At 43.7% G+C, this 25,496-nt stretch overlaps 1 protein-coding gene across 1 annotated transcript in view; it reads right to left on the minus strand.

Annotated features, from left to right (window-relative positions):
- The window catches only part of FBXW8 (F-box and WD repeat domain containing 8), a 123,106-nt gene that overhangs the window by 20,390 nt on the left and 77,220 nt on the right, over nucleotides 1-25,496 (minus strand). Inside the window, exons 6-7 of the mRNA XM_044244191.1 lie at nucleotides 20,208-20,404; nucleotides 17,065-17,271 (exon numbers count right to left, since the gene is read on the minus strand). Coding sequence (XP_044100126.1) covers nucleotides 17,065-17,271; nucleotides 20,208-20,404 — 404 coding nt within the window. The remainder of the gene's footprint in view (nucleotides 1-17,064; nucleotides 17,272-20,207; nucleotides 20,405-25,496) is intronic.

Here is a 25,496-nt window from a genome sequence, read left to right on the forward strand (position 1 = left end):
AAATCTGGTATTGAGTCCCTCTTTACTTTTTCTCATTCCTTTTTGACAAGTGGAGGGGTCCTCTCTAAGTGACACAGGGAAATCTGATCCCTCTCCAGAAAGACTGCAAATTCATCATAAAGGCATCAAAGTTCGTAGTCAAGAGTCAAGTATTTTCTGAAATGTTTAATAATTCAATGAATCAGAATATCCGAAGAGTACCTTTACCATTAGGGTTAGTTAAAGACCACAGAGATTAGAAAACACATTACCCATCTCCGAGGCGGTTCTTTCCATGTTAAAAGTCCCTTAACGACCTTTACCATTTCTCCCTCCCTCCCTCCCGCACTCTCTCTCTTTTAATAAGGTTGAGCAAATGGGACTTCATTTTATCTGATTGCCATAGACGAGTGAGATTAATTATTCATGCTCCCACTCCCCCTCTTGTTAAGACCATGCATTAGACTAATTTTTCTCTTTATTGCCCTAGTTGGGTGAGTCTCAACCCAGGGCCCCTTGACTCCCTCTCAGAGGTGTGTGGATATGCTAGAAAGAAGGAAAACACTACCCAGAGCTAAAATCTCAGACAAAATACTCTGCACTAATGTGACCGCCAAATCAATAGATATTGCTGGGATTTTTCCCTTTAAGTACCAAATGTATGTTACAAAAGAGCCTACATAAGTGATTACAGAGCAAAGTTTTATTTTAAGTATGAGCTCAAGTGACAAAATTAAGGCTGGCACCTCTTCTGCAGAGAGAACAACGGGAGATGCCTGTGCAGAGGACACCGGGAGGTGTGTCTTGCTCTCTGGCTTCCAGGTAGCTAGCTACTGAAAGGGCACCTGGTGGAAACAAGCATTGTTTAAAAAGAACTTCAGGGGGCACCTGGGTGGCTCAATGGGTTAAAGCCTCTGCCTTTGGCTCAGGTCATGATCTCAGGGTCCTGGGATCGAGCCCCGCATTGGGCTCTCTGCTCAACAGGGAGCCTGCTTCTTCCTCTATCTCTCTGCCTGCCTCTCTGCCTACTTGTGATCTCTGTCTGTCAAATAAATAAATAAAATCTTAAAAAAAAAAAAATAAAAAGAACTTCAGCAGAAAGTTCCCCCTCATCCCGCCCCCAGAAACCTTAACGTATTTTCATAAACCCTAGTTTAAGAATCCAAACTTTCCATTTTGGCAGCTGTTCAGATTTCTTTGAAATCTTTTTCTTAAACAATCTATTTTTTTCTGATTTCAAGTGTAATATATATTGTAACACATTCTAACAGAATTACAAGAAGTTGAAAACCTTCTATAGATCCCGCTCAGAAATAACCACTTCAGCAGTTAGGTGTATACAGTGCGCGAGACTTCCTTCTGACACAGATCTGCCTTGTCTGTTTCTGTGTGTATATAAAACTGTTTTCCTTTGAATGGAATTCTGTTGTTTTACAACTTGTTTTTCCTAAACAACGTGAGAGTCCTTTCCTCATGAGTCTCTATAGATAGACCTTGTTCTTCTTAATGGCTGCACAGAATTTCTCTATGGATATGTAATTTCATACTGATGGCTACGGGTTGTTTCTCTTTTTTAGACCAATAATGTACTTTGTTCAACAGCTAAGTCAACATATATTTATCAATCATCTTTACAGTCGGTACTGGGATGACCCAGGATGGCGGAGGGCCTGCAGAAGCCTCAGCCTACTGCCGGCTGTAAAGGTCGATCCTTTCACCAGCTGCTGCGCGGCCCCCAGCCGTCCCGCTCCCCCATACCTGGGACTTGCCTCTCTGAGGAAACCCACCTCACAGCCAGGTCCTTGCATCTGGTGTTGTGACTAGTGATGGCAGGGGGAGGGGCAGGGTACAATCAGGAAGGAGGTGGCAGCCCCAGGGCCAATATCAGGGGTGCCTGGTGCAGGTGGGCCCTGTCCTTTCCAGGAGTAACCCAGAATATTTGGTGTGCCCAGGACTGGCTATCCAACCAAAGCTTGAAGGAAATAGCCGAAAAACGGCTACTGTCCCTATAGTGGGATAAGGTCCTTCACCCACCCAGTGGGATGGGATCTGAGTGTCACTGCAAATGTTTCCTAAATCTGGGACTCCTGCTACCTTCATAATGAAACAGGAGCCAGCCGCACACAGAAATCACTACGAAGAGATTATAGAGCCTCACAGTCCCAGACTTTTGGTCATGCACTGCTGGAAGAAGAAAGGAACCTCATTTCCATTTTGATTTTAAACTTACCCAAACAGTAAGTCCTCCTCATAGTCCTCAATCTGCCAAAGGCAGGACACCAACCCCCTGATCAATCGGCTTGCCTCCTCAGGGCACTAGCACTGCCTTTCTAAAGGAGTAAGGAGAGGTCAGAAGGCTTCTTTACAAGATGGTGGCATTTAAAAAAGCACAGTGGGGGACACCTGGGTGGTTAAGCTGGTTAAGCATCTGCCTTTGGTTCAGGTCATGAGCCTGGAGTCCTGGGATTGAGTCCTGCATCAGACTCCTTGCTCAACCAGGAGCCTGCTTCTCCCTCTGCCAGCCACTCCCTCTGCTTGTGCTCTGACAAATAAATAAAATCTTAAAAATACGGGGCGCCTGGGTGGCTCAGTGGATTAAGCCTCTGCCTTTGGCTCAGGTCATGATGTCAGGGTCCTGGGATCAAGCCCTGCATCTGGGCTTTCTGCTCAGCAGGGAGCCTGCTCCCCCCACCCCACCCCCCACCGCCCACCACCTGCTTCTCTGCCTACTTGTGATCTCTGTCAAATAAATAAATGAAATCTTTTTTAAAAATCTTAAAAATAAATTTAAAAAATAAAAAAGCATAAAGAGCACTTGTCTGCTGCCATTTTTAAAAAAGGGAAGTGACAAAGAGAGCTAAAGGTTGGGAGATGCTGGGCTGAGGGTCAAAGATAAAAGGCACGGTGTGGGTGAGGATATCTGAAATCGCTGGAGATGACAAAATCTACCTACTTTCTTTCTTGATTCCCTAAGAAGCCACCCCCATCACTGCTACACATACTTTGCTCTTCTAAGGGGGATAGCCTTGGTAAGAAGCCAAATTCTAGAGAGTAAAGCAAATAATCCTCATGTTCTCTCCAATTCTATCCCAATTATGCTTATTTTGTGCTCTCTCTGTGCCCTTGGCAGAATTCAATTTGACAAGTTCCGCTCTTGTCAGTACTGAATGTATTTTCTGTCTACACACTTCACCTGGTGTTCCCAAGATGCCATCTTGAACTGTGTCTCAGCTTCTTTTCCCCAGACCTGTGTTCTCAAACACTGGGCTCTGGGCAGGCCACCTGAGGCTCTGTTACCAAGCACCACGCCACACGCTGTAAAACACTGCTCAGACTTAGGCTCAAAGATCCTTGGGGGCAGAAATCCTATCGTTCATTCCTGCGGCACTGATCAAGGACTGAGTGTGTGCTTGGAGATTAAATTAAATCAAGGACTGAGTGTGTACATGGTATCCAGCTCATCACAGTCCAGTTCATAATAAATACCCAGAGATGCTTTGTTTTACTTGACACATTCTTCCCCCATTTCTGGATGCCTAATTTTACTACTGGCCTATATGCAAAGAATCACTTCATCCTACTCAAAGTAGGAGGTTCCATAGGTCTCTCTCCAGAAAATCCAGATTCTAGAACACCCTGACTGTATCTAGGCTAAGGTTTTACCCTGACAACACAGCAGACTAGAATATGTAGAAAACCCTCTTGTTTACAAACACTGAAAATGCTGGATAAGTTTCAGTCTATTAAATATTCTTCAGACATTCTGTTTAACTCCTAAAAAATCCGAGAAATTCTGAGGAGCCAAAAATGAAGAGGGTGCTAAAACCAGAAAAGGAAGCGGCACTCATGTCAGGGGCTGCTCTGATGACATCTGCCAGCACCAGGTGCCCAGAACTGGAGCAAGAAGAAGCAAAGTTTCCGGCCAGCACTAAACAGAACACCAGAACTGAGATGTCTGCCTCCAGCTGGGGCCACTGTACAGATAGGTACACTCGGTAAAAAGCAAACTAGGGAAAAAGTCAATCCACTGGCAAGGAGAGCCTACCTGGAAACCTGTCTGCTTCAGGTTCAGCTCAGGATGGAAAATGTGGGCTCTGCGTCTGCCCTCACACAGGTTCAGACTTTGAATTTATGCTACCTGCAAGGCCCCAAATCCCTATACCTACTACTTAAAGTACTTTCAGGTCAGTAACCTGACCTGGTACCTGGCAGAGTCTTCTCAGGAGGATGACCCTCTCAACCTAGGCCCCTTAGGAAACCTACAAATCAAGATCAGCCAAATACGAGCTCATAATTCTAAAAAATCCCAAATAAACAAATCATAAATGAAAGGTAGAAAACAAAGAGAATAATTAGACTTCCAAGGCTATCAGATATTTATTAGATAAAACAAAAAATGTGCTGAAAATGTCTATAGAAATAAAAGTGGGTGAGGGGCTAAAAACAGCAAAGCAGCCTTGGGAGAAACAAAACATATAGAATTTCTAGAAATTAAAAAGGCAATCGATGAGTTAAAGAACTAATCAGCGTCCAAGAGACTTCTGTGAACCGAAGACAGATCTGAAGACCTCATCAGAAGGTAACACTGAGTGGCAGGGATGGAGAGTGTGACTAGCACAGAGGACAACAAGTTAGTCCAATACACATGCCCCCTGAGCTCCAGACAGGAAGAGGGAGACGAAAATTCTGACAATAGCTCAGAACATTCTAAACTGGAAGGGAAGAAGCACAAGAAATCCCAAGCAGGAAAAATAAAAGTACATGCACACCTACAGACCTAAGAGAGAAACCAGAGAAAAGTAAGGAAAAGGTCTTCAAAGCAGACAAAAGCAGAGGCCATTAGACTGACAGTCAAGATACCAGTGGCCCCAAAGGAATCAAAACCAATAATTTCTTCAAAGGTCTGAGAGAAAAGACCTGCCAGCCAACCATTAGAAAGGATCCGCAAAACCACCTTTAACTTAGGTGAAATAGAGAGGTTTGGGGGATAAAAACACAGAGAACACCTGTGCCGAAAAGACCCTCGCTAAAGGAACTTCTAAAGATTATACTTTGGGAAGATGGGCAATCATTCCAGGAAAAAGGCCTGAGATGCTAGAAGGAACAGTAAGCCAAGATTCAGGTAAATGTGCTACAAGTATGCAGATACTGACTATCTACAACAACAACGTGGATCTGGGGTTACAGAAGTAGAACAGACTGTGTCCAGTCCTTCTTCCACACAGACAAGTGCCATGGATCAGGGCAATGCACCACAGTCACACAGATGCCAGACGCCCAGGGGACCCTCCAGTGCAACAGTCTGCAGTGGACAGATAGTTCCCATGGTTGGCACAAAGGAGGGACTCAACATGTATTTGATGAAAGAATGAGTAAGTGCTACACGTCTCTGCCTGTATCTATCGATCACAGGCCCATGGCCCACAGATCTGCGGGAGAGATCTGCTCCACGCATACAAATGAACAAATTAAGTCCGTTTGCTTTCGCACTCATGGCAACATATTTAGCGGTTTCAGAAGTGGGAGGTACAGTTGCATTCAGTACAGATCCTGAAGTGCAAGACCAGTAATGCCCATTTTTTAAAAATCGCAAAATAAAAAGACTTCTCAGCCTTTGGGGTAAGTCTACTCATGACCCAAATGACCCAAGCTGCTCTTCTGACCCAACATCAATATGACCCGCAATAACGTGGTAAACAATTTCACTGCAAAAATGCAGGGTCTGCATATTCATGTTCGCATACAGAGCTAAGTGAACAGCCTCTATAAATTCACAGATGAGCTAAGATTTTAAAAAAACGATGAGAAAGACAGACAATTGGGGAGGGAGGGGGGGCCTGGTGAGAAAAGAGTAAATCATACACAAAACAGCCGATAAAAAAATAAAAAAGCAGTTAATATACATGAATAATGGATGTCTGATTTAAAAGCAGTTTACTCCGATATGATGTAATTTTTGACAATCAGCCAGAGAGACTATTTTGTAAGCTCTTGCCAGAGAGAAGTCAGAGCGGGAGGCTTGGTAACACGGCGTATCTCTGAACATGTGCACAGTGACTCTCATCGCCATCCCAAAGGTGACTTTCTGTTGGCAAACAGAAACTTGCCTCCCAGGTGCACTTAGCAGCAGCAACCGGCAAGAAGCGAGGCTTAAAGAACGGATCCCAGCGCGAGCGCGGATCCCTGAAGTGCAGCGCCCCCTCTGCAGTCTCCATGACACGCTGCTGGCACAGGCCACACTCAAACGCAGCACAAAGGGAGCAGCAGCCTGGGCTGCTTTCATGTTTAAGTTTTAATTGGAGTGACAAGCCCACAAGGCCAAGATATTTCAGGGACGGGACGGTGTTGCCGAGTGTCGCCAGGCGCTGGGACGGCAAAGCCCGTGTGCGCTCCCCACCACCGCGTGCCAATGCACCTGCACCCCCCGCCGTTCCAGGACTGGACTCTGCCCGCGAAGGCGCTGCCAATCACCACGGCCTGTGCCAAACGTGGGGGCTTTGTGGCGTGGGCAGATGTCTACAAAGGACCAGAGCGAGGCCAAACCAACACCTATTGTGACCTAAACCTGAAAGGAACCCAGAGAGCAGGCGTACACTCGGGTGAAAATGCAGGCAGACGTAATCCAAATCTCTCTCCCGCTCTCTCAACCCTATGTCCGTAAATGCTGGAGATGATAAAGCAGGCGGTCTGCTTGTGGAGGGAACAGCACAGGGCTCTCTGCTTTGCTGCAGAGGGCTCTCTCTAGACACTCTCTGTCCTAGTGCTAGAATAAGGAACAGAGATGCGACGGCAGAGAACTGGTGAAGGGGTACCTAAAACCGACCGGAAGTGCTCCTCGCCACGCGTTCAGCCCAGTGAAGAGATCATACTTTTATGCAAATATGCCACTGAAAGCTGAAAATCCTCCTGTCCTCCTGTTAGGCTCCAGTTCGCCTCATGGTAACAAAGAGCACAGCCGGTTTCAAAGTGCTTCACAAACAGCAACCACAGGTAACTGCTCCCAGCCCGCAAGAAAGTTATTCCGTCTGCCGCTTACATACATGGAGGCAATGGAGGCCGCAGACTACAGGACGGTGTCTGTAAGCCTACACACTTAGCATCGGACTGGATTGTGCAGGCGGTCACACTGGCTGGGCTCTCAGTTCCCGTCTGACTGCGCTGGTGACTTTGAGTGTGGTCCCAGGCTGGACAGGACAAAGCTTAGAAGAAGGCAGACACGCAGTGCGCAGCTAAAATCAGACCCTGGACACACAGGACAGCTGACAGGGGAGAGTGAGCAAACGTGCTGAACAGTCAGGGCCTTCGGTGTCGGGCGAATGGTCCACACTACAGCTGTGGTTCACAACTGGACCCCCCCCCACAAGCTCAGAAGTGCTTTCCACTTAAAGAATACATAAATAGTATCTGTTAATAGTAATCCTCATATTCCTTCACATAAATCCTTTCAGAATATTCTATGGGATTCTCACAACCACCAAGTAGAAGACAAATACTACTGCCTACATTTTATGCACAAAGAAGTGGAGGCCCATTAGTTTGCCCCAATTACACAGGTGACAAAAGTGGCCAAGGACACAGGTGGCAAAGCCCAGCCAGTCCCATCCCTACGTCAGTGTCTGCCACCGTATCACAATGCCTTTTCGGTTTCCAAGAAAAATGGTTCTTCATAATGGGTAACGTTTATAGTGTCCTCTTAGGTGCAAAGACTACCACTATGCCTGCTCCCCACAATCCCATACGGTGGGGGTCACAGGATTTTACCCGTCGTACACATGAGGAAATGAACATGTGTGGAGGTGGAAGCACTTACAGTGATGAGGTTGTGGAACCCTGGGATTCAAACCTGTGTGCTGAGCCTCCACACCCATGCTCGCTCGCTCTTGAAACCTCTACCCCATGGTGCACAGAGTGTGGCCCCAGGACGAGGAGCACTACAGCACCTGCCAGACATGCAGATTCTTAGGCCCACCCCAAACCTTGACTCAGAACCCTTGGGGCTAGGGTCCAGAGTTCCACATATTTCTATGCTGCCTGGCATTTGAGAACCCCCCACTATACCAATACTGCCTCCCAGGCCAAGAATGAGTCTCCACCACGACAGAAGTATTACTCAGCTGTAGATGCTCACTTCCTACCTCCCAGTTAATGCTAATCTAGTTAAGAAAAGTGCTGGGCAGTAACAGTACCAAAAGGTGAGATTTAGACCACATACCACACAAGTCAGAGAAGAAGGGTATTCACTGAGAGCCAGCGAGTCAGTAAGGCTCCTTCTGGTAAGTGGGACTCTGGACAGACCTTTCCTGAAAGGACACGGAGAAATAGGAGGGAAAGAGGGAATGCTTCCGTTGGTAACAGACATGTCCTGTTGTGGACGGAGTCGGCCTGGCTGGAGCAAGGGACTCACTCTGGAGGTGTGGGATGAGAGCAGGAACTGGACTCCTACAGATCCTGAGGGCCAGGCTGAAGGCCAGCACACCAGGGCCTCACCCACCATCCTCAGCATGGAGCCATAGCTCTGGTAAAGCCTGACTAGGACCATGAGGAGGTATGCTGCCAGGTGGTATAAGAGCACAGAGGTGAGGAAAGAGCAGGGACCAGTAAGGCAGGGGGGACTGGGAGCAATTATTTTCATGTCATTTTTGTGAACATGAGACAAGAGTGCACACTCCAAGGAAACACTGCAGGGCAATGTGGCCACCCAGAGGAGTAGATGGAGCCTGAACCAGAGGTCCTAACCCAGAAAGATCCAAAGGATCTGGGTACTGAATTTGGCTAAGGTCCAGTCGGTCAGTCCCAACACACAGAGAGAATGCTTAAAAGAGTAACTTTGCGTCCATTAGGACTCATCTGCAACTCAATAATTTATAATTATTAACCCACTCTAACGTGATGCCTCATCAAAGCATCTTTCTGGAGCAGGCGAGGTGAGCAGAGGCCGGGGCCCAGGTCTCAGCAGAGTTGCTTTCTGCATGCCCCACAGTTCAGTCCATTCCTTGCCTCCTCTTTTTGTTTATTTTTGTTTTTGTTTTGAAACAAACTGTTAGCATTCTACAATCCCGTAGGTTGGAAACCTACTGTGGGTCTCATTGGCTAACACCTAGTTCCCTGGTCAAGACTAGGGAAGAACCCATTTCCTTGCCTTTTCCAGCTTCTAGAAGCTGCCCATATTCCCTGGCTCTTAGAACCTTTCTTCCATGTCCAAGCAGTCAGCAGGGAGTTAGGACCTTCTCACAGGGCATCACCTCCTCTCCTGCCTCCCTCTTCTACTTTTAAGGATGCTTGCGATTCCATGGGGCTTGCCCAGATAATCCAGGACAATCTTCCTATTTTAAGGTCAGGGGACTGGCAACCTTACTTCCTTCTACAACCTTCATTCCCCTTTGCCATGTAACCTAACCTAATCATAGGTTCTAGCAACTGTGGACATTTGGTGAGGGGCACTCTGTTGGATTCCTGGCCTCACTGTGACACACTATAAACCTCATTACTCAGCTCAAATTCCTTAATTTGGAATATGATCCCTCAAACTTGGACTGAGCTGGAGTTTTCCTTTACCCTGCAAATTAATAACACACGGAGAGAATGCTTAAAAGAGTAACTTTGCGTCCATTAGGACTCATCTGCAACTCAATAATTTATAATTATTAACCCACTCTAACGTGATGCCTCATTGAAACTGGAGTGCTGAGTAAATGAATAAATCATATTTCATCTATGTATTGAATAAAAAGCAAAGTTCTCTAACTTGTAATATTTTGTTAGTCTAAGCTATGTGTATTTGAGAACAATAAAATGTCTTAAATATCCTGAAATTCTACTCACACAGGTCATTTTCTTTCTCCTTCTTTCTCCTGCTCTCCGCCAACCTACCCATGGGTTTCAATGGTCTGGACATCTACATACCAGAGCATGCAGCCGATTCTACAGTGTTACTGTTTTTAGTTCTAAAGACAAATCTTTCCCATAGCCCCCTCCTGGCATCCCTTGATCTTTATCAACTGAAAAACAAGCTGATTTTTAACCCTAACAAAACCTAGTTGCTGCTTGGGCCCTACTGACTCCAAGACTCATCTGTCACAAAGAAGCCAAAGCCATACCCATTTGTGAGGTGAAACAAACACAAAGGTCACCTCCAAGTTCACATTCTTCCATGGGTGTGGAATGGTAAACCAGGATGGAAATTTCACATAAATTACCAAGAACACCATTAGAAAAATTGGGTTCTATTAACAGGCCATCTGTAGATCCTCTCGGACAGGTGAAGGAGATTAAGAGATACAAACTTACAGTTATAAATAAGTCATGGGAATGAAAAGTGCAGCACAGGGAATAAAGTCAGTAATAGTGTAATAACATTGTATAGTGACAGATGGGGACTACATTTACTGTGGTGGGCACAGAACAATGTATAGAACAGTCAAATCACTAGCTTATACACCTGAAACTAATATAACATTATATGTCAGCTATACTTTGATTAAAAAAGAGAGAAAAAAATAGGCCCTAAATAAAATTCTAAGCTAATTCAAGAGGCAAAAAAGAAGAAAAGCAATGATCACCATATACTTCAATGTAATCATCTTGTAATTTTGCTCAGAGCTTCAAGAATACTGGTCCACGGGGCACCTGGGTAGCTCAGTGGGTTAAGCCTCTGCCTTCAGCTCAGGTCATGGTCTCAGGGTCCTGGGATTGAGCCCCCGCACAGGGCTATCTGCTCAGTAGGAAGCCTGCTTCCTCCTCTTTCTCTGACTGCCTCTCTGCCTCCTTGTGATCTCTGTCAAATAAATAAATAAAATATTTAAAAAAAAAAAAAGGAATACTGGTCCAGGTTTTTAACAATTAGAAAATGACACAAATGTCATTGGTATACAAAATCATGCAAATGTAAGTGAAGACAAAAAATGTTTAAGACACAGTGCCAGCCCTCTCCAATAAGGCTTCACGTGTCAGAGGCTTTGACACAAAGTGACTCAGCATTCACATTAACTTATTCCATTAGTTCTGTAAGAAGCTAAATTGATCCATCCCTTATCTATTCTAAACATATTCTTTCAAAACAGTTCTTGGGAAAATGAAATCTCGTGAAGCACCACAGACCGCTATCACTACTAGCATGGCTTTAGCCCTGCCCCCTGCTAGTCCCTGTGTTCCAGGTGGCCTGCACCACCCCAATACTGCTCCCCCATACTTCTTCCCCTTCAGGCCTGGGCTTGCCTCCTGCCCAGGCTTTCCTGATGAGCTCCAACCTGACCTATAGCTAGGGAGTGGGGAGGTGAAAGAGTGACAAGCGCTGAGCACCAGGTCCGTGCAAAGCACATTATCTGCCTTTCCCAGGTCTTCTCCCTTCCCAAATGGGGAGCCTGAAGCATGCCAGTAACCCAGCTAAGGTTTATCGGACTCCAGAACCTTGCTGAGTCCCCAGCAATTATCCCACCACTTGACTGGAGCTGAAAATACTTTCCCCTCTATTCCCTTCCTCTGACTTCGTCACTCCCTCTCAGGAGTGGCCCAGGACCACTAGAGACCCTAAAGGCCTCTTAGCTTCCACAAGCAGCAGCAGTATTCTAAAAAATGCTTCTTGCGGAGTCATGCACTGTGATCACAGGGCATATCAGAGTTGGCGGCAAAAGGTCTCTGCAGTTAGAGGTTCCATGCTCTGTCCTGAGAAACCCTAGAGCCATGGGGGTGCTTCAAGGTTTCCACAGCACGTGAGAATTTATTATTATCCATTAACAATACAGAACGGTTTTCTCGCCTCCTGATACCATTTCAGTGCTAAAACGTGTATGAAACGCATTTGGATGTTCCATTCTCATCTATTTATCTGTATAATTTTTCAATGCTCTGAAATTCAGCGACTTCAGTAAAATGGCCTCTGGTTCCTCTTGATGGGGAGAAAACCACTTCTGCGTTGCTAAGTTGCTGGTAAGGCCCACAAGATCGTAAGCCCCACGCAGAGGTCATGTTTGGTTCATCTTGGTTTTCAGTTACAATCAGAAATCTAGCACATGGGGGTGTCTGGGGGGTGGAGGGGGGCTCAGTCAGTTACGTGTCCAACTCTTGGTTTTGGCTCAGGTCATGATCTCAGGGTCATGAGATTAGGCTCTGCATCAGGTTCCATGCTCAGCAGGGAGTCTGCTTGAGATTCTCTCCCTCTCCTTCTGCCCTTCCCGCAACATGCGCACATGCGCTCGTTCTCTCTCTCTCTCTCATAAATAAACCTTAAAAAAAAAATCCAGCATATAGCATGTGTTCAATAAGGAGTCACTAACAATGGCAGCAACCTCAATAATAAAAATGGATCTTTTTGTTAGTCCACATGACTCAGTAACCCAAGAAAACTGGTCTCCAAGAGCTACTTCCCTAAATTTCTCCAATAACAAAGTATATATAAAAAACTTTAAAGGTTTTAAGATGAGAGTGAAAAGGAAATTAGCCTTTTACTTTGGGAAATTTCAATTTAAATTAGTCATCCTGTTTGTAAAATACCAAGTTTTTGTTCTCTGGAATAGAACCTTGAGCAAAAGATGAGTTTTGTATTCTAGTGTAGATATGGGAGGGGGGGTCCAAACGCACAGGTGCTGAGTTTCTGATTCCAAAGGCTCTCTCTGACTGATACTTCAACTCGTGACAAGCGCAAGCCACCAATCCAGAGTCCTTTCACGTTCATGTAGAGGGAATGATTATCACAGGAGACGTTAGCAATTCTTTTCCAGCGTGATGTAAGCTGAGGCAGCAGCGCCAAGCAAGCGTCCTTGTCAAACATGTTCCAGCCTTCTGGATTACTTCACTCACATCTCCCTGATTAGGATGCACGCCGTGTGCTGCTTAATACAATCTGCCATCGAATGCCAAGTACTTCAGAACTAAATTAGGAAATATGTCCAAATACATAGAATGATGCTAAGAGCCCTAAGTGGGTCTCTCTCTTTCCTTTATGAGGCATGAGACTCATCGTCAACGTAATGCTCTTAAATGAGGCAATTCTATCTTCTAACCCTCTACCTCTGAGAGCAAAAATTTAATTCAAGCAGCAAAAGAATTAATAAAGATAATATGGTATCATAAATACCATTTTCATGGATGAAGTGTTTTTGACAGGTTCAGGAAATGTGAGACATAAAAACACACTTTAGAGGGTTAGCAACAGAGTTGACACTGATTTCCACGCTGCAGCACAACGGAGGCCGGAGTAATTGCAACTACACTTGTTTTCCCTCACCATCACATGCCACTCAGCAACGGCCACCTTTCAGGTCATGTATGCCACTGAAGTAAAGAGCCCAAGAAGGCACTATCAAAACTCCAGAGCCTGTAAGCCTTGGGATCCCTGCACACAGGCAGACCAAGAGGGACCAGGGCTTTCTCTCTGATCCTTCCTACCTGAGCTAGAAACAGCTGAACCACCGGCTGTATTTACAAGCCTTTTCTTAAGACTAAATACCTTACTTTTCTGAGCGAGAGGGAGAGAGAGAAAGCATGTGTCCACGCATGAGGCAGGGGAAGGGCAAAGGAGCAGGGAGAGAGAGAATCACACATGCCCAGCACGGAGCCTGACTTGGGGCTTGATCTTACCACCCTGATTTCATGATCTGAGCGGAAAACAAGAGTTGTTCAACTTGCTTAACCAACTGAGCCACCCAGGTGCCCTGAGATTAGATACATTTGTGTGATGTTCCTTGGTTTCATTTCCTTAGGAGACTATGTGTATGAACAGGCTATGTTCTAAAAGTGCCAATTCGCTGAAGCCTGTGCAGAATGCTGTTGTAACATGGCAATGCCAGGAACACAACTGGTGTTCTGTAACTCTCCGCGCCCAGCACGCATCCGGCTGGCTAGATGTATGAACGGATGGATTCGAAAACATTATTACTTGATGCTCAGATAGCTGTGGTTCCTATAAAATGCTAATGTGATTAGCACATGGTGCAAGGATATTCTCCAACTGAACACAAATAACACTGCTGGGGCACTTCTACAGGTTAGGGAAATTCTGGTCGCTGATTCAAATTCTGTATCAACATTTGGACTTCACTATCTGCTTTGATCACAGTTAATCAATAACGGATTATAGCTAAACCCCAGTTCTGTATCAGTACAAACAAAGATAAACCAAACTCTCTGTTCTCATAAAGCCTTCATCTGAATCCTAAATACACAGGCCAGAGGCACAGACACAAACTCCCATGTGCATTTAGCCGCAGGCAAACTCTCCTGCTAATAGTCTCACACCATCCTAATAAAATGTGCTGGGCCACATGCTGCCGGGCCAAAGCAAATAGAGCCCAAACATGGTATTCACAGTGTAAGCACAGTGACACTGAGCACCGCACATAAGACTGTTTGGGGATTATGATATTATAGGATAGCAGGAGGATACTAAAATCTTATAGAGCTACCCATGACATGGCTTAGTTCACCCAGAAATGTTACAGGACAATTAGTTTCCTAAAAATGCAGGTTTTTCCTCAAACAAGCAGAGAAATCATTGAACACAATCAGATGGAAAGTGCTGCCTCCTCAAAACTGGGGAAAATCTCCTAGATATAGTGTGGCCTCTCTCACGTTCCAGTGGGCGGCATTCATGCTGGAGAAACATCTCAATGCAAAGTTACAACGGCTCTACTAACAACCACCAGCCATCCACCCACAAAAGTGTTGGAGGATTTGGAGCTGCACTCACATAATACTTGGATGACTAATGGTACTATCAGATTCAAAGAGATGCTGAGACACATTCTTGTAGTAAATTAATCTCCATTCTTCATTTTAAAACACCAATGAAAAATATCAGGTAATGACTTGAGGGACAACTTTTTAAAAGTAAATTTTCATAAAATCAGTGGGTTAATTAGCTAGTTCCAATAATTAGTGCTTTTATTTTTTTAGATTTTCTTTTTTTTAATTAAAGAGAGAGACAGAGATAGTGACAGAGATAGCCAGAGAGAGAGAAAGAGAAAGAGCATCAGCAGGGAAGAGAGGGAATAGCAGGCCCTCGCTGAGCAGGAAGCCTGATGTGGGGCTTGATACCAGGATCCTGGGATCATGACCCAAGCCGAAGGCAGATTTTCAACCGACTGAGCCATGCAGGTCCCCCTAATTAGTGCTTTTAATGGGGTTGAAAAACCCGAGATATCCAAAACAGCACTTCTTTCCATCAATATCCAAAGGATACACCCACTCTAATTTTGTGCTGAAATATCCCTTTACTGGTTTCTCAAATACATCCACACAGGTAAGTCAAAGAGAAAGAGGACCTGCCTATGAAAAATTTATTAAAATAGGACAAATTTAAGCCAGGCTAGTGCTAAATAAAACTGTCACCTCACTACACTGAGAACCTGAGACATAAAGGAGATAACCAAACTTGAAAGTATGATAGATGAAAACTTAGAAGGCAAATAGTCTCTCTTCTCTCAATAAATGAGCTCACCGGGGACCAGAAAAGGTTTTTTCAAAGCAAGAAAGGAAACTGCCTTAGGAAATCAACTGCTCTCCCCTCCCCCACCTCCCAGGAACGCACAACACTGGAGTTAAATCATCCTCAATCTATCTTTCCAGCTAAGCTGTGCTCAATGTGCTCCCACAAAACAGGCCAACTAGAGCACAAAGGGAGTCCGTTGTCACAGTGAGGTTGCAAAAAGCCACATGTATCTTTGACTGCTTTATGCGTCCTCCTGAACAAAGAATAACTCACTGCAATCCAGATGCTTCAATTCTTTGCACATTCATTAAGTCGCAAAACTAGTGGACACCTTGATGAACGAGATTTGATCTTAGAGGGGACTATACACAGGGGAAACAAGATCTAAAAATCACAACCGGAGGCCAGACATAAACTATGAGTGGAGGAAGGAAACAGGAAGCACCACGATGGTCATGCTCACAGGCCAGGCACTATGCTTAAAGCTTTACACACAGATTTTCATCAAACACTACCATCTCATGAAGTAGCTACTATTCAGAATGCCCTTTACCAATGAGAAAACTGAGGCCTAAAAGGGTTAAGGTCCCAGAGGACAGTAGATTACTACAGAAGTGGAACTGAAATTCGGCTGTGTGCATCCAGAGCCTGGCTTTTCTCCGGGTCATAACGCTGCTCCATGGAAGACGGCCTCCTTCCTGAAGGAGAAGCTATGTCATCAGAGGAGCCACTGGCTCAGGGAAATTCCTTCCCAAGGACTGCACCCACTGCCAGCAGGGTCAAGAGCGGGCAAATTGGAGAAAAACAAAACAAAACAATACAAAACAAAACTTGATCCCTTTCTCCCCTGATTCCACTGGAATCAGAGAGAAATCAGCTTTAAGACCAAATACTTGGCCTATAGTCAGGATAGTAAAATGCTAGGTAATGGTAAAATTTAGTCAATTAAAACACCTCTCTCCTTAATTTTGACTCAAAGATTATCAGAAGGCACTTTTATGCACTACAGGTGAGAGATTTTGCTGCAACCCTTTTAGAGGGCAATTTGGCAAAGTCCATCATCGTCTTAAGGCACACACCCTCTGGCCAAGCAATGTAACTACTAGGAACTTATCCTAGAGATCTACCACACAAGACTTTCAGAAGCTGCAGTACACATTGTAGTGTGGTCTGTAACAGCCAACAGTGAAACGACCCGACTGCCCACCCGTGAGCGGGGCTGGATAAACAGACATGGGCCATAAGCATATGCTGCAACCCTAGTGAGAAGGAACATAGTATGTGCTGACAGAGAACGCTCTCCAAGGTATATTACTGAATGAAAATGTTGAGTACAGGACAGTATGTATACTATGATCTCATTTTTTGGTGTATAAATGTTCTATAAATGCATGAAATTCCTCTAGATGGATACCTAAAAACTGTCTAATAGTTTCTTCTGTGGAGTGGGGTTGGGGGAAGGAACGAGAAAGGAAACAATTACTTTCATTTTACAGTCTTCAGAAGTGCTTGAAGTTTCTTTTTTTTTTTTACCATGCTGAAATATATTGCCTGAATATACCTTAAAAATTTATCAGACAGCTTTAATTTTTTAATTGTCTTCAAAAAAAATAAAAATCGATGTTCTTTTTTGTTCCTTATACGTCTTACTATTTTTGTACCTTGTTTCCTTCATATACCCATCCTAGACTCTTCACACCGAAAGCAGCCTGGTTGGCTGAGACATCCAGACACGTGACGGGCTGGCCGTAGACATAATGGAGGGTTCTGGCAGAGTCTTCAGCTTTTAGCAGGTACACCAGATCTCCAGCCGTGGCCACTGCCACAGGGTACCTTTCAGTATCTGGAACTATTTCAAGGTAGTCAACCTGTGAAAGGATAAGAGTTATGGAGTCCATCAGGTCTCACCCATGGTTCATCCTGACTTGGTCAAAAATATACAATCCCTCCTCTATGTCAATAAGACCAGCAACCTGACAGAAAAAGATGGGCAAAGGCTCACAAGGTCACAGGAAATGAGAACATAATTCTTACACTAATAAAAAGTTGCTCTTTAAAAAAAAAAAAGATACATTTCTGATAAGAGAAATATGAGGTAATTCACCAAGATACCATTTTCACCAGTCATATCAGCAAAGATCAATTAGCCTGATAGGACACTGGTCTGGAAATGGAGGGGGACAACCATACTTGCAGATCCCACTTACAGCTGGTGGGATATAATCTGTTCCAACCTCTCTAGAGGGACATCTGGCAATACTTATCACAATGTCAAATGCATATTCGCTCTGAACCAGCAAGTCAGCCCTATGAATTTACTTACAAGTAAACTCACATGCAGGCAAAACAATTGTGTACAAGGTTATTTACTATGTTGTCTTAGCTAAAAATTGGAAAACCTTAACATGCCTTACCAAGGGACTAATTAACAATACATCTATGCATTGGAATACTACGCAGCCACAGAAAAAAAAAAGCATGAAGCATTCTTTATAAACTGATATAAATGGAATCATCTCCAAGATACATTTGGGGGGAAAAAAAGCAAGGAAGCAAGGTAACAGCATTCACAGTGTGCTACTGTATGTGAAGGAGGGCCAGAGGGACCACAGCACGTATGTGACTTATGCAAATATAAATCTGATAATATTGGCTGCTTTCAAAAAGGGAACAGAGTTCTTTGATGGGGTGGAAGAGAGATTTCTCCCTGTAAACCTTACTCTATCTTTTAAATTCTGAACCATGAGGGTATAGTAACTATTCAAAAAAAAAAGTTTTTTTTTTTTTACAAGAAACTGAAAAAAATCCACTCAGTTCTAAATTAGCACCATTCACATTTTAACATTTGTGCAAATACCAAAAATGTGTTGCTAAAAGGCTAAAAGTACCTGAGGTATCTGTCCTCTGCTGGCTTCAAAGTCATCGAGGGTAGAAAGACCCCTTCACTACTCCTGCCTGCATTATTGCAACCACTTTCTCTAATCTGCATGAGCATGAGGTGCTCCCTTCAGGAATAATTTGCTTTTCTATGTCCCTGAGTGGCACGTGTCTCCCGAGCACAGTTTACACCAGGTTTTCACCTTGAGTAAAATGGGAGAGTACAAAAGCAGAAGGTGTGCCATGCTGTGTAATTATGAAAACCACTGTGGAAAGGGACAGCACTGCCCTGACAATAAGCCAAAGGAGTTCAAAAGCCTGCATCCCGGGGACTGTCCAGAGGAGCTTGAGAGAGAGTAAACATCCGGGTGATTCTGCTAATCCTCTGGCCCAAGAGTGTGAGTGGCGGCCCCACGTCCCCAGCCAAGAACTCATGACAAAGGACAGACATTCTCGGCCAGTAGCACCAAGCGGGGAATGCTGCCATTGTGATTCAGGAAGCCTATCTGGGAAAGACAAAAATGGCCCGGCTTGCATAGGCCAGGAGGTGCCTTTTTCAGTGACAGCACATTCTGTGGCAACCCCTCGTCCAGGACGAGAAAGAACACATAAAAAGCATAATAACACATGCCTCCAGCAGCGGTTGCCTCCTTCCTCTCTCCCCTATTCTAAAACTCATTTCTTATTTTCCTAAAATCAACATCCTCAGTCTAGCCATTTAATTTCACTTTACTGTTGGATTTTTGACAGACCAAGAAGCTCAGATCGACTGTGGCTGCGCCATTTGCCAGGAGCTGTAAACTACTTTAAAAAGCTTCCAGTCTATGCCAGGCTGCCACCTTATTGCCAAGGCAGGATTTACACTTTACAGAGGAACTCAAATCTTAAGTAATTGTCGAATTCATATAATTATTGCTCATCTAGAATATTCTTTAGGCAGAGACCAAATGATAAACACTATGGTAGTTTTGAGAACAAAGAGATGGTACTTCTACATTTCTCTAATAAAACTCCAAGAGGAGCAACAGGCAATTTTAGGGAACCACCACTGAAACTGCAGAAATTGCTCACTAGAGGGACAAGAAGCTTATGGAGGGGATGTGGAGAGGCCAAGGGCTTTGTAGTTACTCAAGCCTAACAAGAGCTCTACCAGGGGGGAAAAAGGAGAACAGGATCTGTTCCAGGTCAGACCACAAATTCATTATTCAAAATTGGCTTTTCTGTTTGCTCTCCCACTAGTGCTAAAATCAAGGTTAAATTAAATCCAAATTTAGCACAGATTTAAACTCTTCCTTCTTACCACAAAATCATCTCCCACCATATAACCATGGAGGCTCACATACAAATGGACTCGGAAACAGGCTCTATGTGAAAGAACTCTTCAGGCTGGCCGAGCTTCACGCATGACATCCTGGAACACAGCTACCCAATTAACGCGGACTTAAATTTATTTTCACTCAGGAGCTACTCTTAATTCCAGATGAGAAAATCCTAGGTGAAGAAAGTGCAGGATGGAAACCTTCCTTCCCATATGGATTGGCAGGATACGACTGAATTCATTTTCACTTATATAATAGGCTAGAAACCAGGCTCAGATTTCCAGGGGTGAATGTCCTATGAACGAGAAGGAAGCCAGAGACCCCAGTAACCAAAAACACTAGTCTTGAAGTCAGCCCTGAGGTTTGCAGCACAGCTTCTTAGCGCTGAGATATGGGGCAAGTCAGTTTACTGCTCCAAGCCTCTCCTTGCTTTCTGGTAAATGGGGGAAAGATACTACCTATTTTGTAAGGCTGCCATGAGATTTAGAAATGTAAGGTGTCCACGAAGCCCTGAGTGAATGGGAGCTGCCGACATCATTACTATCTGTCTGTATTAGACCTGGAGATTTCAACAACGGAGAATACAGTGATCAGACCAAAAAGCTTACCAGTTTCTGAACTTCAAATTCGGCAGTGATTTGCCAATACCCCTCCTCACTGGGGCGTAACATCACGACGTCAAAAGCAGAAGCCGTGGCCACAGTCGCGTCGTCCTGGCTGAGGGCGAGTGCTTGTATTCTTGCGTCATGCTCAAAACGATGGACAGGATACTTTCCAGTCCTTAGATCCCAAATATTAAGAAATCCTATGTAGAAAAACAAACAAACAAACAAACAAACAAAACACAGGTAACAATTGTAAATTCACTTAAAACGCACAATTTTAAAAACAATTGTTCAGGGGTGCCTGGGTGGCTTAGTGGGTTAAAGCCTCTGCCTTCAACCGGGTCTTGATCCTGGGATCCTGGGATAGGCCCTCATCGGGCTCTCTGCTTCCCTACTCAGCGGGAAGCCTGCTTCCCTTCCTCTCTCTGCCTGCTTGTGATCTCTGTCTGTCAAAGAGATGAACAAAATCTTTAAAAAACAAAACAAAAAAAACAATTGCTCACTATAAAGAAAACTAAAAGGTAAATGATAAGTTTGCATCACATTTTTAAAAAAATATTTTATTTATATATTTGACAGAGCGAGAGAGGGAATCCAAGCAGAGCATGTGGGAGAGGGAGAAGCAAGCCTCCTACCAAGCAGGGAGCTCAATGTGGGGTTTGATCCCAGAACCCTGGGATCATGACCTGAGCCAACCAGGCGCCCCAAGTGTGCATCACATATAACAAAGGGTCAATTTCCTTAATAAAGAGCTTCTAAGATTCAGTAAGAAAAAAAAAAGTAATTAGGAAGTGAGCAAAGGACATGAACATCCTGGTCACAGAAAAAAGAAATCCAACTGATATATAAACATAAGAAAAATACAAAATTTCACTCACAATTAGAAAAATACAAATGAAAATGATCATAGAGTATTATTTTCATCAAATTGACAAATGGACAACTTCATAAACATTTTATTGTTGCGGATGTGCGGAAATAGGCTCTATCTTAAACTGTTGCTGGGGATGTAAACTAATTCACCCAACTCTATAAAGGCAATTTGACAATATTTACCAAATTACAATGTATATGGACAGTCACTGTAATGTTTTTAATTATGCCAACAGATTGGAAGCTATCTAAATGCCCACCACAGTTTAACATTTAAATAAAATGACCAGTTAAACAAGACTGCGTCAGCCTTATACATAAGCTATATGAAATGATCAACAAAATGTATTACTAAACAAGAAAGAGTAAAGGACAGAATAGTGGTAAAGTATGCTATACTACTTTTGTGTTTTAAAAATTTACACACACACACACACACACTTACGAGGACTATCCCTGTGTATGGAAGGATACACAAGAAACTTTATTAATGACTGGCCTTGAAGGAAAGAAACTAAGGAGAAGAGATAAGAACAGGGGGACATTTTACTGTATATCATTTGTATATTCTGAAGATTTTTCCCAAAATTATTTTGACCAAAAATAAAAATTTTAGAAAATTGTTTTTATGAGAAAGACTTAAAAAAAGAATGGGAGGATATATATCAATTGCTGAATTTTTTTTTTTTTTTTTTTAAGATTTTACTTATTTTAGAGAGGAGAGAGAGCGTGAGCACGCAAGCTCGGGGAGAGTGAGAGGATCTCAATCAGACTCCCTGTGGAGTGCAGAGCCCCACATGGGGCTGGATTTCAGGACCCTGAGATTATGACCTAAGCTGAAATCAAGAGTCGGACACCTAACCAACTGAGCAACTCAGGTTCCCCTTAAATATTTCTAACATACGGGAAAAATTTTTTTTAAGATTTTATTTATTTTTATTTATTTGAAAGAGAGAGCACAAGCAGTGCTTGTGGCAGGCAGAAGGAGAGGCAGAAGCAGTTCCCCACAGAGCAGGTAGCCCAATGCGGGGCTCAATCCCAGAAACCTGGGATCATGACCTGAGCTGAAGGCAGACACTGAACTGACTGAGCCACCCAGGCGCCCCTAACATACAGAAGTCTTCATTCTAACTGTCCATTCATGCAACAATTACTCCCCAGTTTTATTGATACAGCTGACATACAACATTGTATCAGTTTAAGTTAGCAACATGATTTGATACATGCATTTATTGTGAAATGATCAAAGTTTAGTTACCACCCATCATCACCTTGCATAGTTAACAAATTTCTCCTTCCTTATTAGAACTATTAAGATCTACTCTAAGGGGGTGCCTGAGTGGCTTAGTCGGTTAAGCGACTGCCTGCTTCTCCCTCTGCCTGCTGCTCTGCCTGCTTGTACTTTCTCTCTGTCAAATAAATAAAATCTTAAAAAAAATAAAAAATACAAAGATCTTCTCTCAGCAACTTTCAAATATACAATATAGTATTCATGATAGTCACCATGTTGTATATTAGATCCCCAGAGTTTACTTATCTTATAGTTGGGAGTTTGTATACCTTTTGGCCACCTTCACCCATTTCCCCTACCTCCACCCCAAGAATCACAAATCTGTGCTGACTTTGGTTTTTTGTTTGTTTGTTTAGATTCCACAGGAGTGACATGATACAGTATTTGTTTTACCTCTGACTTATTTCACTTAGCATAATGCCCTCAGGGCTCACCCCTATTGTTGCAAATAGCAGGATTTCCTTCTTTTTGGGGCTGAATAGTATTCCATTGTATATGAATACCAAATTTCCTTTATCCATCTGTCAAAAGGCATTTAGGTTGCTCCCATGTCTCTGCTATTGTGCATAATGCTGCAGGGAACATGGGGGTATAGATAGCTCTTTGGTATAGTGATTTCATTTCCTTTGGATAAATACCCAGAAGTGGAATTGTTGGCTCATCTGGTAGTTCTACATTTTTCTGAGGAACTTTCATGTTGTTTTCCACAGTGGCTGCACCAATTTCTATTCCTACCAGCTGTGCATTAGGGATCCTTTCTCCCCATATTCTCGCCAGCATTTGTCATCACTGGTCTTTGATGACAGCCATTCTAACAGGTGTGAGACATCGTGCAAACAATTATCGAGCATGTTATAGACAGGGCACTGCTCTAGATGCTTGCCAGATCTGAAAACAGCCATTAACCTACACTCTACCAGATTCTTGTATTTCATCCTTCCACACACAACCCTCTTCCAGCCACTGGGAACAGGGGTGCTTTCTTTTGGATCATTATAAAACATGAGCCTGACTATCCCACACTTGTTGAAAACCTTGATTTCTACCTATACACCCTTCTCTCCAGCTCCCTGAATGCTGCTACCCAGATGAACTCCTCTTACACACATTGGCCATGTTTCCACCTTCCTCAAATAGTCTAGAGTAGGGACATCCAAGTGTGGTCCCCAGGCCAAAAGCAGAAGCAGCAGAGGCAGCATCCACTGCTGGCTTTTTAGAAATGCAGATTTGGGGGAACAGCAACTCTGGGATATACGCTTGAGCCTGAGTACCAGTCCTTTGCAGGAACTTATACTCTTCTATCAGAAATACAAACTTTTGGGACACCTGGGTGGCTCAGATGGTTAAGCATCTGCCTTTGGCTCAAGTCAGGATCCCGGGGTCCTGGGATCAGGCCACTGGGCTCCCTTCTCCGTGGGGAGTCTGTTTCTCCCTCTGCCTTTCCCCTGGCTTGTGTTCTCTCTCTCTCCCTTAAATATATAAAAATCTTTTTTTTTTTTTTTAAAGAAAGAAATATAAACTTTGAGGGCACCTGGGTGGCTCAGTCAGTTAAGTGTCTGACTTGATTTCGGTTCAGGTCATGATCTCAGGTTTGGGAGATTGAGCCCTGTGTTGGGGGGGAAATCCATGCTCAGTAGGGAGTCTGCTTAAGATTCCTTCTCTCTCTGCTCCTCATCCCTCTCACGCTCTAAAATAAATAAATGTTAAAAAAAATTATAAACTTTTCTGCATTTGGGGTGCCATTTATTCTTTTCTTGCCAAAAAAAATTCTTTTTATCATTCCTACCCACTTCTTTTTTTTTTAAATAAATTTCTTAAAAAATTTATTTATTTGAGAGAGAGGGAAATCACAAGTAGGCAGAGAGGCAGGCGGTGGGGGGGGGAGCAGGCTCCCTGCTGAGCAGAGAGCCTGATGTGGGGCTCGATCCCAGGACCCTGAGATCATGACCTGAGCCGAAGGCAGAGGCTTAACGCACTGAGCCACCCAGGTGCCCCTTATTCTTACCCACTTCTTTCCTCTCAAAGAAAATAATTTCCTCTCAAGAAAATAATTACTATCTGCCTCATGCTGGAGGTTCCAATTCCCACTGATTTTTCAAAATTCACTGAGAAATGATTGTATGGAAATAACACAGTCTATGCTTATTTGAGTTCATATCCAGCTCTACCACTTGCTAGCCAAAGGCATGGGCAAGTTACTTGAAACTGTGAGCCTGTCTCTTCATCTCTAAAACTGAAGGTAACACTACCTACGCACAGGACTATCGTGCAGATGAAAGGAGAAAAACCACACAAAAGGCTGGAGATAGGGTACCTGGATGGCTCAGTTGATTAAACAACTGCCTTCAGCTCAGGACATGATCCTGGGAGTCCCGGGATCGAGTCCCGCATCGGGCTCCCATCTCTACGGGGAGTCTGCTTCTCCCTCTGACCTCCTCCTCGCTCATGGTCTCTCTCACTGTCTCTCTCTCAAATAAGTAAATAGAATTAAAAAAAAAAAAAGCTGGAGATAGGCCAACCAGTTTTACCTTTTATTTTTCTGTGTTCTATAAAGCCTGCCATGTTGCTAAGTACATTGTATCTATTAATAACACAAATTTCCTCTGTTGGTCATTTAAAATCCAGTCCTAGTTTCTATAACTTCCTATTCCCAAAACAGATAAAGCTTTTTCACTCTTCTTCTCTTTGCAATCCATCTTCCCATCTTTCTTGTTTCTTGCCCTGCACTTTGTCTGTAAATGGCACATGCTTTGAACTTAGGAACTTACTATAAGGCATCACTGAGCATTAGATAAATACAGGCAGAAGAAAATAACACATGTGGACTGCTTTGCAAGACTTCTGAACTGTCAGTAGGCTAAGTAGGTGATTCCAAACAAAAGCAGAGCTTTCTTCAAGTTAAATGTTGCTTCAGACAGAAAACAGTGTTCTTTTCTAAGAATTGTGATAAACTCAGGGGATAAGCAGATCACAAAAGGCTCCACAACACATTCCCCTGGCAAATATTTTGACAAATTCTTTCCACTCTGACTCAGAAGAAGCAGATACACTGCAGAAAATGCCAATGGCTCTACCCATTAAATAGAAGATAGCCATGTTCCAATATGTGCTCCTCCAAATCCTTTGAC

Source organism: Neovison vison, chromosome 3 (genome assembly GCF_020171115.1).
Source record: "Neovison vison isolate M4711 chromosome 3, ASM_NN_V1, whole genome shotgun sequence".
In the NCBI taxonomy this organism is placed as follows: Eukaryota; Metazoa; Chordata; class Mammalia; order Carnivora; family Mustelidae; genus Neogale; species Neogale vison.